Source organism: Oncorhynchus nerka, linkage group LG2 (genome assembly GCF_034236695.1).
Source record: "Oncorhynchus nerka isolate Pitt River linkage group LG2, Oner_Uvic_2.0, whole genome shotgun sequence".
Lineage (NCBI taxonomy): Eukaryota > Metazoa > Chordata > Actinopteri > Salmoniformes > Salmonidae > Oncorhynchus > Oncorhynchus nerka.
In genome coordinates, this window is record NC_088397.1 from 73,324,817 (window position 1) to 73,342,425 (window position 17,609).

Below are 17,609 nucleotides of genomic sequence, written 5' to 3' on the forward strand. Positions count from 1 at the left end.
TTTTTTATTTCAGCTCATGAAACATGGGGTCAACACTTTACATGTTGCATTTATATTTTTGTTCAGTATAACTGCCCATATAAAAGCCACCACCAAATTGAAATATGAAAGACAGTCATTTGATTATTGAGTTATCATTACAAGATTCTTGTGATAAGTTTCATTTTACTCTAAAACCTTCCCTAAAAACAACCTATTTTAGGTAACTGGGAAGTGGGCCCGACAGAGAGAGCAACGACAGAATGATATTGAATAATCACTCGCTCTTTCTCAATTCAATTCAAAAGTGAAATAAACAATTAACAGTAAACATTACTCACAAAAGTTTCAAAGGAATAGATACATTTCAAAGATTAAATTATGGCTATGTACAGTGTTGTAACAATGTGCAAATAGTAGAGTACGAAAGGGAAAATAAATAAACATAAATATTTATCACTATCTCACGCCGCTCTCTCTCTCTCTCTCCAATTACATGTGTCCCATGATAGAGCTCCTCAGGGGACGCTACTGACAAGATTACGTGTGCCGTGCGTGAAAGGGTTTATTTCGACAGGAGAAGAGTGGAATTGTTTAGGGCATGGACTTAACGTCTCCGTTTAAATGTAATAAATATGAATCGAAACGAAGTATTTGAAGACTTGTTGGTTGATACACTTTAATGATGACATATCAGGCACGTCAACTCAGTTTGCACATGGCATTGGACAATAATGAAGTTGCTGAATAGCGACGCACTTGCATTGTCTGAGACATTTCTGAAGAACGTCAGTAGTAGCCTATAGTGGAGAAGCAGAAAGGTTTTTTTTTTTAAATTTTAGACGAATACATTTATCTCGCCTGCTGACGGATGCGTGCGTAGGCCTACAAAAATATTTATGGAATTGAGCAGAGAACATTCGAATTTCGGAGGATTACCTTGATAGACAACCTTCATCATGATGAATCGGGCTTTCTGGGATGCGATATTTCTCATTACTGGTGAGTTCAATGAAAAAAAAAACAGTTTAAAATATTTTAATGTGTAAAATGTTAAATAAAAAATTGATTTGAGTAAATTTGAATTTGCTATACCATAAGGGAAAAGGTCATTATTATTTCCTAATAAACTAGCTTTGCTTCTGTAGACTATTTTCCTTACAAATACAATTCCTTACAAATAAAACCTCAACCAGAGGTCCCTGAAAAAGCAGGGAGAAACGACAATTGTAAATACAAAATATTAACAGTAATATCTATCTCAATATTTTCGTGGGCATCAGAAAGGACAAAGTTGATACTCCAGGCCTATATAGCCTAACCTAGCCTACTCATACACTGGGAATTTGGTTTCCAGGTTTGATTGAATATGGCTCCAATTTGTGAATTCTAACCATTTTTGTGGCTATCCCTCAGGGTCAGTGACATTTCACCTTTTCTATGACAAAAAAGATGGTTGGCCGACCAATGAGCCACTGTTGATTTTTGATGTAGCATGCGTTAACTGTCAGTTCAGACCTATTCATAGGTTTCTAATGGCCTCGTCCTTTTAGTAGGGAGGGAATACTTGACCCTGCTACTGTTATTGGTTGTTCAGTCACACTGTTTGTGTACAAAATATAGCCCTATTCCCTACACAGTGTACTAATTTTGACCAGGGGTCTTAGGGCTTGGGTTAAAAGTAGTGCACTATGTAGGGAATAGGGTGCCATTGGGGACAATCACTGCCTTGACACAGCATTCATTTGCCCTCTCTGTTTCTGGACTTTGTACCTTGTTACGGGCACAGTGTCCTTAGCATTATCACAGGGATGTCACCCATTTAACTGACGCTCAGTATTTAAAATTGTTTTATTTTATTTTTAACCATAATTTGAAATCTCAGAAAGGGAAGAGCTTGCAAAAAAATGGCCCTTCTTGAAACCCTTATGACAGACTGCAACCATCTCTTATCTATCTGAGCAGTATGGTGATGGCTAATTTGATACTCAGCATTTGTATTGTCTGAGTGGCGCAGCGGTCTAAGGCACTGCATCTCAGTGCTAGAGGCGTCACTACAGACCATGGTTTGATTCCAGGCTGTATCACAACTGACCGTGATTGACAACAAGATGGCGCCGAAGAACATGGCTGACGTTTAACATTCTCCCAACCTATTTTGCTATTTTTTTTGTGTTTTAATTTTTTAACTCATTGTGTACATAATGTTGCTCTTATGACTGAAAATAACTTATTCTTGAACTGCACTGTGGGTTAAGGGCTTGTAAGTAAGCATTTCACTGTAAAGTCTACACTTGTTGTATTTGGCGCATGTGACAAATAAAGTTTGATTTTGATTGGGAGTCCCATAGAGCGGCGCACAATTTGCTCAGCGTCGTTAGGGTTTGGCTGGGGTAGGCCGTCATTCTAAATAAGAATTTGTTCTTAACTGACTTGCCTAGTTAAATAAAGGTTCAATAAAAAAAATGCCTTTCTCCATATCACTGAATAACAATGAATACTTACAGTATTCTAATTGTGTGATCTCTCTCCCAAGACCTGTCAATATTAAGACTATCCCAGCTTAGACCTATTATAGACCCATTGTAGTCTGTTCATCCTATTGCCACTCTTGGACTACTCAACTGGTAAGAGGAGCTCCAAACATAATGATAAATGTGAGCGGTATGAGTACAGAACATGCCTCAGCATGCAATCCACAATGAGCCCAGTGCAATATAAAAAAGAGAAGTGGTTAATTAGGATCAAGTAATAGAAATAAGATAAGATAATACGATTGCAGTGCAAAGATCTCCTGGCAAAAGCCAAGACATCGAACAGAAGAGGGAGGTGGAAAGCAATCATGGGAAATCCTATCCTCCCAATGGGGCAAAGTGGTTTAAGTCAAGTAAGTTTGATATGTGAACATGTAGTGGTTTGGAAACAGAAAACAAAAATCGGTGTTCTTAGGTAGTACCCCCCATGGCTACGTTTACACAGGCCGCCCAATTCTGATATTTGTTTCACTAAAAGGTCTTTTGATAAGCTCTAAAAAAGTGATGATGTGGCTGCGCAGCCCATTTCAGTCAGTTTCACCTCAGTGAATAGTACTCAGGATGATAAATGGGGATCTAATTAATGCCACCTTGTCTTGTGTTCCAAGTGGGAGATTAGTTATACTTTAAGAGCAACAAGTAATCTGGAAACGGCCTGTTTCCTGATTGTCAACTATTAAAGCCAACTGGAATTTTGTTAGTTTTTCACTGATCACTCTTGACATTATTACTTATGTATGTACTTTATCATTTCATAATCTGTTTCTTCCAATAGGTTCCCTCTTTACATATGGAACAGGCCAGGATAATTCCACTATTGCTACTAATTCTACAATGACCACCACACCTCCCATAACTACCACCACTACCACTGTAAATGTTACTACCTCTTCTACTACCACCACCAGTATCACCACTACAACCACCATTCCAGTGAAAAGTATGTATTCGTGTGTGTGTTTTGTCTCTGTGTGTGGATGTGCAGGGGACTGCACACACACATTTTATAAATGCCTTTATAAAACCTCTACAGGGTGCTCCAGAGAATTGTTCACCTCTTCAGACTCATTAACTGGTGCCAATGGTAATTCAAGGCTTTTCTAGTGAAGAGTCAGATGGCAACAGAGAATGTATTTCAAAAGTGGACACATACTAAGCTACACATGAATTAATTGGTTTATTTTTTTTTCATAAATCTAGTTTCTCAGCCTGGATAGAATGTAGCAAAAAAATAATCAAGTAGCCTAAATCCCAGGTTACCAACTATCACATTTCCGTCATTATCTGCGAGGCACCATTTAAAATCCAGAAATGACTAATTTCCGTTCCTCCTAAATGTTATCCTCGACTGACTGCCAAAATCACATGAAGAGAGAGATGGATCTGTATCCCAAATAGTGCACTATGTAGGGAATAGGGTTCCATGTTTGACCAGAGCCCTATGGTCCCTGGTCAAAAATAGTGCACTATAGTGAATAGGGTACAATTTGGGACTCTGCTAGAGAGGGGCTGAGGGGTAGCTGGGGCAGATGCCTCAGGGAAGAACAGAGAGCTTTATACAGACTCTGAAAGAGAGAGGGGAAAAAGGACAATGCATGTAGGCTGGAATCCAACCAGCCATTTACTAATGGAATGGAGTGTGTTACGGTCGGCTGTACTGCAGCAGTCTGTCTGTTCATCCTCTCTCTCTTTCTCACTTACTCCCTCTCTTCCTCCCTCTCTGAATGCCACATTGTGACATCTGTTTTGGCCGCCCGAGAAAAGATACTCAGACTTTTGTTTGGGCCAGTCAGGTTGGAATTTGAAACCCTGACTGTATAGTTGATGAGTAAGAAATTTGTCCAGACACAAAAATGTGGTTACCGTGTTCTTCCTGAGTTCTGACCTCTTCAGCTCATCCCAATGTTAATTTATTTCAGAAGATGAATTCTGTTATTCTAGCCATAATAAATCAAGTTTGATTGGATGTAAAGGGTAGAGGAGAGAGGCTGTGTCTGAAAAGCTTACTATCTGTCAAATCCTTGTCTCCTCTGTCCTTGTTTCCTGAATTCCTCTCAAAGCTCAATAGAGTAGAGCTCGGAAGGAGGGACCTTTTGATCCACTCCATAAGGAGGAAGCAAGGACATGATGGCTAGTAATCTTTTCAGACACAACCATGGAGTGAAAAGGGTGAGCGTTTTACTTCCTGGCTTCAGGGATGTGCTTTCTCCAGACCTCTAATGGGTTTGATGATGGACAGATGTTTTGTTTGCTGTGTCGTGGCACTGGGGATTTGACATGGGGTTAGACTTGTCCCTTGGAGGGCCCTGTCCCTGACATAAACCATGACAACCCCAGTCACTCAGCGATGTAACAAAAGGCTTAGAATAAGTCTCCTCTGCCTCAGGAACGTCCCCAACTGGAGGCATGGGATAGAGGCGTGGGAGTAGATTTTGACATTGTTGTCCAAGAATTAAGTTATTTTAGATCTATGACACTGACTGACCTATGAAGTTTTGGTAAGGCGTATGGCCAGGTTATTGGGCTCTTTTACAGTGTAATCCTACAAAGAGAGAAACAGCATGTTGGAGGGGATCAGTTTGAGCAAAGCTAAGTGCAGAATTTCTAATCTTCATCACATATTGAGTAGTTATTTGGAATACAAGGTGATTTATAAATCATTGAGTACGCGCAATCTGGCTGCAATCCAGTTGCACAATGTTTTAGAAATACCCTTAAATGTCATTCTTTCTCTCTGTCAGAGTTTGTTGCAGCAGCTGTTCGATCCCACTTCGATGACTGTCCTGACTCCCACAGCCACTTCTGTTTCCATGGCACCTGTCGTTTCTTGATTCTGGAGGAGACACCCGCATGTGTGTAAGTTCAACTTCTCTTTCTCTCTCGCTGATCCACGCACCCACATAGTTGAAATAAGGCTACGTCCCACAGTAAGGCATTGTCGTCATTATTTCAAAATCAGGTGAATCATCATTGTGTTACTCAGTCTGTATGGGAAATTGTTCTTCGATAATGAACTTGTGACCTGTCCTTGCTGGTGACCTGTCACAAGTAAGCTGTAAAAGGTTAGCATATGTTGTAATTATTTTATTTTGAGTGGTCACCAGTTAGTAGGATTTATGAAGAGTTTGTTGGGTAAGCCACACAGTTTTAGGTCTGTCTGTGACATCCAATTGCTTATCCCAGTTACTAATAATCATGTACCCATTAAGAAAATGACTGTAAAACTGTTACATCCCTGTGGATTGATAAGTAATTGAAAAATTGTATGGTTGAGAGGGATGAGGCAAAGGGAATGGCAATTTAAGTCTGGCTGCACAACTGCTTGGCAAACGTACTGCAAATTGAGAAATCATGTGACTAAACTGAATAAAAAGAAGAAGAAACTACACTATGAAACAAAGATAAATGACAAAGAATGATAGTAAAAAGCTTTGGAGCACCTTAAATTAAATTGTGAAAAAATGCAAACTCAGCTCTTCCATTCATTGAATCAGATGGCTCATTCATTACAAAACCCACTGATATTGCCAACTACTTTAATGTATTTTTTCATTGGCAAGATTAGCAAACTTGGGCATGATATGCCATCAACAAATGCTGACACTACACATCCAAGTATATCTGACCAAATTATGGAAGACAAGAATTGTAATTTTGAAATCTGTAAAGTGAGTGTGGAAGAGGGGGGGAAAAGTATTATCTATCAACGATGACAAGCCACCGGGTTCTGACAACTTGGATGGAAAATGACTGAGGAAAAGTGTGTGCCCTCAGGCCTGGAGGAAAGCTAAAGTCATTCCTCTACCTAAGAATAGTAAAGCCCCCTTTACTGGCTCAAATAGCTGACCAATCAGCCTGTTACCAACCCTTAGTAAAGTTTTGAAGAAAATGGTGTTTGACCAGATACAATGCTATTTTACAGTAAACAAATTGACAACAGTCTTTCAGCACGCTTATAGGGAAGGACATTCAACAAGCACAGCACTTACACAAATGACTGATTGGCTGAGTGAAATTGACGATAAAAAGATTGGGGGGCTGTTTTGTTCAGACTTCAGTGTGGCTTTTGACATTATCGATCATAGTCTGCTGCTGGAAAAACATATGTGTTATTGCTTTACGTCCCCTGCTATATTGTGTATAAAGAGTTACCTGTCTAACAGAACACAGAGGGCGTGGAAGCTTCTCCAACATAATCCAGGTAGAATCAGGAATTCCCCAAGGCAGCTGTCTAGGCCAATCTTTACTAACGACAGTGTGTCTATGTATGCGGTGCATGAGTAAAGCCAGTGTGTCTATGTATGCAGATGACTCAACACTATACACATCAGCCACTACAGCAACTGAAATGACTGCAACACTTTACAAAGAGCTGCAGTTAGTTTCAGAGCCTACTACTTCCGGCGCCGACAGAGATGGCCGCCTCTCTTTGCGTTCCTAGGAAACTATGCAGTTTTTTGTTTTTTTACGTGTTATTTCTTACATTAGTACCCCAGGTCATTTTAGGTTTCATTACATACAGTCGAGAAGAACTACTGAATATAAGATCAGCGTCAACTCACCATCAGTACGACCAAGAATATGTTTTCCGCGACGCGGATCCTGTGTTCTGCCTTACAAACAGGTCAACGGAATTGATTCCAGGCAGCGACCCCAAAAAACGACTTCGTAAAAGAGGGAAACGTAGCGGTCTTCTGGTCGACTCCGGACACGGCCACATCGTGCACCACTCCCTAGCATTCTTCTTGCCAATGTCCAGTCTCTTGACAACAAGGTTGATGAAATCCGAGCAAGGGTAGCATTCCAGAGGGACATCAGAGACTGTAACGTTCTCTGCTTCACGGAAACATGGCTCACTGGAGAGACTCTATCCGGGGCGGTGCAGCCAACGGGTTTCTCCACGCATCACGCCGACAGAAACAAACATCTTTCTGGTAAGAAGAGTGGCGGGGGCGTATGCCTCATGACTAACGAGACATGGTGTGATGAAGGAAACATACAGGAACTCAAATCCTTCTGTTCACCTGATTTAGAATTCCTCACAATCAAATGTAGACCGCATTATCTACCAAGAGAATTCTCTTATTCCGATTATAATCACAGCTGTATATATCCCCCCCCAAGCAGACACATCGATGGCTCTGAACAAACTTTATTTAACTCTTTGCAAACTGGAAACCATTTATCCGGAGGCTGCATTCATTGTAGCTGGGGATTTTAACAAAGCTAATCTGAAAACAAGACTCCCTAAATTTTATCAGCATATCGATTGCGCAACCAGGGGTGGTAAAACCTTGGATCATTGTTACTCTAACTTCCGCGACGCATATAAGGCCCTGCCCCGCCCCCCTTTCGGAAAAGCTGACCACGACTCAATTTTGTTGATCACTGCCTACAGACAGAAACTAAAACAAGAGGCTCCCACGCTGAGGTCTGTCCAACGCTGGTCCGACCAAGCTGACTCCACACTCCAAGACTGCTTCCATCACGTGGACTGGGACATGTTTCGTATTGCGTCAGATAACAATATTGACGAATACGCTGATTCGGTGTGCGAGTTCATTAGAACGTGCGTTGAAGATGTCGTTCCCATAGCAACGATAAAAACATTCCCTAACCAGAAACCGTGGATTGATGGCAGTATTCGCGTGAAACTGAAAGCGCGAGCCACTGCTTTTAATCAGGGCAAGGTGTCTGGTAACATGACCGAATACAAACAGTGCAGCTATTCCCTCTGCAAGGCTATCAAACAAGCTAAGCGTCAGTACAGAGACAAAGTAGAATCTCAATTCAACGGCTCAGACACAAGAGGCATGTGGCAGGGTCTACAGTCAATCACGGACTACAAGAAGAAACCCAGCCCAGTCACGGACCAGGATGTCTTGCTCCCAGGCAGACTAAATAACTTTTTTGCCCGCTTTGAGGACAATACAGTGCCACTGATACGGCCTGCAACGAAAACATGCGGTCTCTCCTTCACTGCAGCCGAGGTGAGTAAGACATTTAAACGTGTTAACCCTCGCAAGGCTGCAGGCCCAGACGGCATCCCCAGCCGCGCCCTCAGAGCATGCGCAGACCAGCTGGCCGGTGTGTTTACGGACATATTCAATCAATCCCTATACCAGTCTGCTGTTCCCACATGCTTCAAGAGGGCCACCATTGTTCCTGTTCCCAAGAAAGCTAAGGTAACTGAGCTAAACGACTACCGCCCCGTAGCACTCACTTCCGTCATCATGAAGTGCTTTGAGAGACTAGTCAAGGACCATATCACCTCCACCCTACCTGACACCCTAGACCCACTCCAATTTGCTTACCGCTTAATCTCAACCACACTGCACACTGCCCTAACCCATCTGGACAAGAGGAATACCTATGTGAGAATGCTGTTCATCGACTACAGCTCGGCATTCAACACCATAGTACCCTCCAAGCTCGTCATCAAGCTCGAGACCCTGGGTCTCGACCCCGCCCTGTGCAACTGGGTACTGGACTTCCTGACGGGCCGCCCCCAGGTGGTGAGGGTAGGCAACAACATCTCCTCCCCGCTGATCCTCAACACGGGGGCCCCACAAGGGTGCATTCTGAGCCCTCTCCTGTACTCCCTGTTCACCCACGACTGCGTGGCCACGCACGCCTCCAACTCAATCATCAAGTTTGCGGACGACACAACAGTGGTAGGCTTGATTACCAACAACGACGAGACTGCCTACAGGGAGGAGGTGAGGGCCCTCGGAGTGTGGTGTCAGGAAAATAACCTCACACTCAACGTCAACAAAACTAAGGAGATGATTGTGGACTTCAGGAAACAGCAGAGGGAACACCCCCCTATCCACATCGATGGAACATTTACATTACAGTAGTGGAGAGGGTAGCAAGTTTTAAGTTCCTCGGCATACACATCACAGACAAACTGAATTGGTCCACTCACACAGACAGCGTCGTGAAGAAGGCGCAGCAGCGCCTCTTCAACCTCCAGGAGGCTGAAGAAATTCGGCTTGTCACCAAAAGCACTCACAAACTTCTACAGATGCACAATCGAGAGCATCCTGGCGGGCTGTATCACCGCCTGGTACGGCAACTGCTCCGCCCTCAACCGTAAGGCTCTCCAGAGGGTAGTGAGGTCTGCACAACGCATCACCGGGGGCAAACTACCTGCCCTCCAGGACACCTACACCACCCGATGTTACAGGAAGGCCATAAAGATCATCAAGGACATCAACCACCCGAGCCACTGCCTGTTCACCCCGCTATCATCCAGAAGGCGAGGTCAGTACAGGTGCATCAAAGCTGGGACCGAGAGACTGAAAAACAGCTTCTATCTCAAGGCCATCAGACTGTTAAACAGCCACCACTAACATTGAGTGGCTGCTGCCAACACACTGACATTGACACTGACCCAACTCCAGCCACTTTAATAATGGGAATTGATGGGAAATGATGTAAATATATCACTAGCCACTTTAAACAATGCTACCTTATATAATGTTACTTACCCTACATTATTCATCTCATATGCATACGTATATACTGTACTCTATATCATCGACTGCATCCTTATGTAATACATGTATCACTAGCCACTTTAACTATGCCACTTTGTTTACTTTGTCTACATACTCATCTCATATGTATATACTGTACTCGATACCATCTACTGTATGCTGCCCTGTACCATCACTCATTCATATATCCTTATGTACATATTCTTTATCCCCTTCCACTGTGTATAAGACAGTAGTTTTGAATTGTTAGTTAGATTACTTGTTGGTTATTACTGCATTGTCGGAACTAGAAGCACAAGCATTTCGCTACACTCGCATTAACATCTGCTAACCATGTGTATGTGACAAATAAAATTTGATTTGATTTGAATGGGTGGCAAGGAATAAGTTATTCCTAAATATTTCAAAAACTAAAAGCATTGTATTTGTGACTAATCATTCACTAAACTCTATTAAATCTTGTAATAAATAATGTGGAAATTGAGCAAGTTGAGGTGACTAAACTGCTTGGAGTAACCCTAGATTGTAAACTGTCATGGTCAAAACATATTGATACAACAGTAGCTAAGATGGGGATAAATCTGTCCATAATAAAGTGCTGCTCTACCTTCTTAACAGCACAATCAACAAGGCAGGTCCTACAGGTCCTAGTTTTGTCACTCCTGGACTACTGTTCAGTCGTGTGGTCAGGTGCCACAGAGGGACTCAGGAAAATTGCAATTGGCTCAGAACATGAATAATATGCATGTCAATCTCTCCTGGCTCAAAGTAGAGGAGAGATTGACTTCATCACTACTTGTATTAGTGAGAGGCATTGACATGTTGAAAGCACCGAGCTGTCTGATTAAACTAGCACATAGCTCAGACACCCATGTATACCCCACAAGACATGCCACCAGAGGTCTCTTCACAGTCCCCAAATTCAGAACAGACTAGGATGCACACAGTACCACATAGAACCATGACTATATGGAACTCTATTCCACATCAGGTAACTGATGCAAGCAGTAGAATAAGATTTTTATAAAAATGAAAACAGCGGAACAGCGGGGACTGTGAAGCAACACACACATAGGCACAGACATATGCATATATATACACACACGATAACATACACACTATACACACACGTACACATTTTGTGTTGTAGATAGTGGAGTATCGACCTCAGGGCACACTTAGTGTGTTGTGAATTCTGTAATTAATGTATTGTCATGTTTTTCTAAAATTGTTTAACTGCCTTAGTTTTGCTGGAACCCAGAAAGAGTTCATTGGGATCCATAATAAATACAAATGCATCCAAGTGTGTTTAGGATCTGTTCTGTCAGTGCTATGTTTGTACACTGATTCGCTGTAGTTCGTAGAGCTGGTCTGATCATGATACGAATTTCACTGGCTTATGGAATTGGAGCGCGACAGTTCTTCTCACTGAGTGAGATGAGCAGAAAAGGGAATTCCGTCCAGGGTTAGGCTCTTTGACCTAAACCCTTTACTAAAATGCTCTTTAGTAGCGACCTCTTGAGACACTTTATGGCATGTTCATAATACGAAGGGTATTGTATGGGTAGCAATATGATGCAAAATAGTTTTGCAGACTGAACTATTCTTTCTGAAACGTAGGGCTAATAGTTCTACTTCATTAATCTCTACCTCTATTAGTCTCTTCCATAGAGATACAATATATTTATAGATGTTATATTTAATGCTGTGGTCTCTCCATTGCAAATGGAGTCAGCGAGTTTGTCAAACAGCCTTGAAGGATCAAGTCCATGCTGCTGTTTGAAGTTTTATGTCCTTTCTCCACTTCATGTTTGACAGGTGTCACCAAGGCTTCGTAGGGATGCGATGTGAGCACGCTGACCTGCTAGCTGTGGTGGCCACCAATCACAGGCAACAGACAGTTGCCACAGTGCTAGTTCTGTGTGTGATTGGTTGCGTCTTGACGATGCTGCTCTGCACCCTTTTACAGTAAGTACATGATGTCTGCTTAATAGGAAAATCTCTCCATGACTTATCCCATTTACTGAAATGGCATATCATTAAGACAACTACGTGGTTGATTAACCAACCACACTGTGCTTAACCAACCACACTGTGATTCTGCTCAATGTGTTGTCTACAAGAGAACAGCAATCTCCCTCTGACACTGCCCATTCACTGAGCCTACATACCTTGTGTAGACATCTGCGTCATTACACAGCGATTAACCAAACATACTGCACATGCTACCATGATGAGTTTGTCCATGAAGTAAGATTAAAAACCCTCCACTGGTCTTTAGAAGGTCATTTGGTGTGTTGACCTGAAATCATTTGTCATGAAGAGTTTGTCCTCTCTCTCCCAGTTGCTGGTGGAGGCGGGACGGTTTGGGGCGGAGGCACAGACTCCACTGTGCACCAGAGAAACAAGGCAGTATGCTGAAGGGCCGAGGGTCCTGCTGTCACTCTGAAAGTGGTACAGACTTCAACTTTTCATTTTGTACTTTTACCTAGTTTTGTCTTTTGTCTGTTTCACATTCTCAACTGTTATCATGTTTGAAATGTGAAACTACAGGGTTTCTAATTATGGTAGTCGGTATGGGGTATTTTTGTAATCAACTGGAGAGGGTAGATGGCTATGAGCCTTAGAGGTCGGTTTAATGGCCTACTGTGTCCAATCTGCTGAAGCATACTGAACCTTTCTCTGTGCATATAGGACCCATCTGGTTTGATCATGACCGTATTAAAGGCTCACGCGGTGTATGGGAACCATTGAGGTGTTGCTGACACTGCTGTAGCTAATGGACGTTTCCTGTCCTTTACATCCATAGACATGTAGAACTCTCACTTGAGGTCTCTACTCTAGCTCCCACACAGGGTTATGAGAACACTATACTGAGAAAATTGTTATGCCCATATTAGAACAGGGTTCTCTATAGACTATGCTATTACAGCTATGCTTACTACTGTACTCTGTCTCATGCTGTATGAACTTTGAATGTTCTTGACTCGTGTTTTGGGGGAAGTACACACTAACAACATTATCATCACACCCAGACCGCAATGTCAATCAAATTATAAACCACCTTCCTCCATAGATATACTGTACTGTAGTTAGATGCTTGAAAGACTCAGGTCTTCTCAGTGGCCTCGCTTACCCAGGAGTGGCATGCTATGGGTCTATCTGATGGTTATGAAAACCCAGGACCAATACTTCCTTAACTTCTGCCCCCTCATGTAAGTTTCCTATATCATGTAGAAATTTGACTTCATCTGAAACACAATTTTAGAATATAAGGTACTTTTCTGATATAATTGAATGACATGTTCTGTTTCTACTTTGTCCTCACATCCCGTATTCACAAGGTACCATTGGGATTGTGTTTTGTTGTTTTTAGGTGGCCTAGACTACAGACTTTATCTCTGTTTGGTGGGATAGTGTGTTTTTATTGTAGTCCAGATCAGGGGTTATAGAGACAATGGTTGGAAACTCATCTCTCATTTAAAACAGCGATCAGACAATTCTCATGGAATTGTCTTCAAACCTTAGTGCATAGAATAGACTGTAGTGACTTTGAGCATGACTTCTGAGTCTCCATACCACATTGTCCTTTTTACAAAATGTGTTGATGTGGCTATCTGATTTCCTTGTTTTTTTATCTTATAATTTCCCCTCAGTGGTGTAAGAGAAGAACTCCTGCTTGGAACGCTTAGGGACTTTCATGATGGGCTGCCTTCTCTCTTCCTCTGTCTATTCAATCCTAAAGACTGCTGGGACATATGGATCATACCTAAGATGGGCATCAGACACCTGGCTAATAACATCCTCATAAGACTGAGAGGGAGTAGAGACCCCCTCTATCTCTATTACCAGACCAAGGGAGGCCCATTTGATGTGAGAGTTTCATGTCGTTTCAGAACCTCCGCACACTTGGAATACTGTGATCTCACTACTGTTTTAATGCATGGAGGAGAAGAGATGGGAACTGACCGGTCAGAAATACCAAATTCTCTGGGAACAGCTCTCTGGAACTGGACTCCTGAACAGATATCCTCTAAATTGTGAGCGCTTAGTGTGACATCATCACTGTAAAGATGATGAAGTCAAGGACATGACCAGGAACATGCTGGACATAAGAGAAATACTTTTGACAACTTGGTGTCCTGTGGGGTTTTTGACACATGAAAGCAACTATTTCAGATTTCGATTTGAGGTATAACTTTGTTTTATTCACTCAAACTCAGAGGAACTCAAAATTCTTCCATTTTTGTCTTTTAAGAAGCTAAACACAAGCTAAAAACACAATGAACAATTGTTTCATAAAAACTTAAAGCGCACAGAGATTTAGGTGGGGCAAGAACATTTTAGCTTCTGTTTTAAGCAAGGGATATTGACATACCTCACCTGACAAAAATGGGAGATTGCTACTGGACTCTTTAACCCCACTGTGGATTAAGGACCAATGGTGGGACTTGGACATAGATATGGGAGAAATTAAATGCATGCAAAAAAGTAGATATAAGAGGACTGTATAGTCTCCAAAAATATTGCCAACCTATAGTCCCTTAGTAACTTATCTCATTATTATCATAGTATCATTATTCCTGATATGCCTGGCTTTCTATGAATGTGCACATTGAATTGTACCTCAGATATTTTAGTGTTGGTTGTTTCTTTCCATTCCTGCACAAAACCTGCATTACATTTTCCTCTGCCTCAGAGGTTTGAGTGAGTGATGCACATACAAACAGACGTTGTGTTCTAGCACTTGTTTTATGCACATATGTTACTGGGAACATTGTATGCATGAGATTCTTATCATGACCTGTTCTAGATGTACACTTCATTGTATAGTAATGTTTTCTTGTGGTACACGTCATAGCAAGCTTGCTCACGATTGCATAGCACACTTCTGCACTTAGGTTTATGTTACTTCACATGTGAGAGATGCCAAATGCACCTGAAGAACTTACATGTCTGATAGAGCACAGAAAGACTCATGCGACAAGCGTCAGCTCTGGGTAATAACACTGTAACAGAATGATTGAGACTCAGATATTTCACGTTAAAATATATGTAAAGGAAAAAACGATACTTGCAAAGTTAAACAAACCATACAGTTATATGCACAGATCTACTTTGAACAACTTCCACAGAAAATGTTACAAAAACATAACAGAAGGATAGTTTGTGCTGTTTGTGTCATCATTCTTTTACCAAACTTTGTATATGCACTGTTCTTCAATGTATTTATTTGTATGTCAAAGTAGTCCTTGTGTATAGTTGTATGGTTTAACTTTGCAAACAGTTTTTTGTTTGACATACATTTAAAGTGAAACCTCTGTCCCAGCATCACTGTTACCATGGAATTGCCCTTCTATAGGGTGCATCCAGCCATGCATACACAGAACCCTGTTTCTATTTATGAAACATATTAGACAGCACAGTGTTTGTATTTATTGCACACCACCGATATGCACAAAACACAGCTTTTAGCTGGAATGACTTGTTTATTAACTGGAAATTGTGCAACACTTTTTATAGAGCATCATTTTTAGAAACTGTTAAAACCACACTTTACAGATATGGTACAATAGATGTCTGAATAAGAAAATATGGTGGAAGTAGAGTGCTGAAGCGTATGAATGGCAATTGTTGTACAGTTTTGGACAAAAATGAATTGCTGAAAAACAAATACTTGGGGAAAAGAAAGTTGGATGGAGACCTGCTTTATATTTATTTATAAATGTATATATTTAATTCAGACATTTTGTCTATGATTATTATACCATAAGCCTACCATTTGGTGGAAATGGAAAGCAGCCTAAAACCACATTTAAAAGTAAATAAATGTTTGGAGCTTTCAAGTGTATTAAAAATTTGCAAGAGATGGTGAAAGAGAATGGAAGTAGGAGGGATAAGCATGGAAAACACACCTACTGAACAATGTAAAGTTGTAAACTATACAAATGAAATATAATCCGTGTACTCTCATGTTTTAATTTGAAGAGAATAAGGATCATGGACTATACAGTATTAACTTCAGACTTGACCTTGTCAATGATTAACCTCTTGGATATTCATCAACAGTACAACTGTACTGGATATTTTCGTTGGAACTAACCAGTTGTATGATGATGTAATGTCCTTGACTTATGTTTTTTTTTCTTTTTCAATGAAGACTGAAATCTGTGAAGGTGGCTGTCTCCCTGCTGTTTTCTGTTGCACAGTAACATAGCAAGACGTCTACTCGCTAACAGAGGAGAAAGGGTCAATAATGAGAAGCTAGTGGATTGTTGGAACACAGTGTAGACTTACACCCGTCTATATGACACACTTTTTGATCCTCACTTGACTTTCTCTCTCCCTCCATACTCTATCCATTGCGTGCCACTACTTTCACCTTTCCTCTTACTGCAGTTGCCCTCTTTATTCAGAGCTCTGTCCACCCCCCCTTCTACTGAATATTTTAAAAGGCAGAATAAATGAAAAAAAAAACTCTAAACAAAACCTCAGGCACAATTGGGGAATAAAGAGCCTCGGTCCTGAGTGCTTTTTTTTTAGCTGAGGGAAGGAAAGGTTTTATTCTATTTACTTCCATGGCTATTTGTTTGCTTGTTCCTTGTTGAGTGAGAGTAGATGTCGCTACAAGAAGAAACTAAACTGTGCCTGTACTTGTTCAGTGCATGAGTATAGCCTGTGCGACGACGTTGACTCACTATCTCCATTCATTTGGCTTTTTCCGTTGCAGATGTCTTTTGCTTGACCACCACCACCACTCGTATCCATCTTTTGCTCTACCCTTCCTGTTTCTCCCTCCACGCGCTTCGTTTCCCAATCCCATTATGTTAACAATTGGATTTGTGTGGAGTCCTTAAGAGCCGTTTGGCTGAGCTACTAAACCCAGCTTTGAATTAAGAAGCTCTTTTGGGGCATCCCTCCCTATAGATACCACTGGAGGTTGGTTGCTATTTAATTGGTGAGGATGGACTCATTCCAATGGCTGGAATGGAATGATATCAAACACATGGTTTCCACGTGATTGATACCATTCCATTCACTCTCTTCCAGCCCTTATTATGAGCTGTCCTCCCCTCGGCAGCCTCCTGTGATAGATGCACAAAAGGCTTACTGTGTGATAGAGAGGAAGAATGCATAGAAAGAGGAGGATGATCAGATGGAGGAAAAGGGGAAAAACCAAAGGCCAAGCTCCAGTTCAGCTGTTATGGCCCTATAATGGAGACAATGATTTTGCCTAAAGCTCTTTGGTACCTCTCAGGGCCATCTTTTTCTTTTGGTGTTGGTTTTGAACTTCTGACCATCCTCTCTGATCCTAACCCAGCATTCCCAGCATCTGCCTTGGTGCAGATGGCTAGGCTAGGAATAACAGTATTAGGGTTAAGTGAGCAAGCTCCAACTCCCCCGCCTAGCTGTCCATCCTCCCAGCCCGATGTTCCCTCTCTCCCCCTCTGATATGATCGCTGATTGTGCTCATACACATCATCGTGATCTCTGCACTCAACATGTATGTAAACGAAGGCACTCTTCAATGGGATATTTCTTTGTAAAAAGGGATCTATTGTTTCCGCAGTAACGGCCTAACTCTTCCGTTTCC

The 17,609-nt window shown here is 41.6% G+C and overlaps 1 protein-coding gene across 1 annotated transcript; it reads left to right on the top strand.

Annotated features, from left to right (window-relative positions):
* Window positions 1–488: 488 nt before the first annotated feature.
* LOC115142070 (protransforming growth factor alpha-like) lies at window positions 489–16,039 on the top strand. Its single transcript, XM_029681547.2, has 6 exons — window positions 489–981; window positions 3,289–3,453; window positions 5,255–5,369; window positions 11,834–11,983; window positions 12,360–12,469; window positions 13,672–16,039. Exons 1-6 carry the CDS (start codon window positions 939–941, stop codon window positions 13,677–13,679), a joined length of 591 nt encoding a protein of 196 aa, XP_029537407.1. The 5' UTR covers window positions 489–938; the 3' UTR covers window positions 13,680–16,039.
* Window positions 16,040–17,609: the final 1,570 nt, after the last annotated feature.

Bases quoted from the DNA above. Each gene is read 5' to 3' on its own strand.
- LOC115142070 (XM_029681547.2), top strand. From the start codon at position 939: ATGATGAATCGGGCTTTCTGGGATGCGATATTTCTCATTACTG. The intron at 3,454-5,254 runs GTATGTATTCGT...TCTCTCTGTCAG, and splicing joins AACCACCATTCCAGTGAAAA to AGTTTGTTGCAGCAGCTGTT. The intron at 5,370-11,833 runs GTAAGTTCAACT...CATGTTTGACAG, and splicing joins GAGGAGACACCCGCATGTGT to GTGTCACCAAGGCTTCGTAG.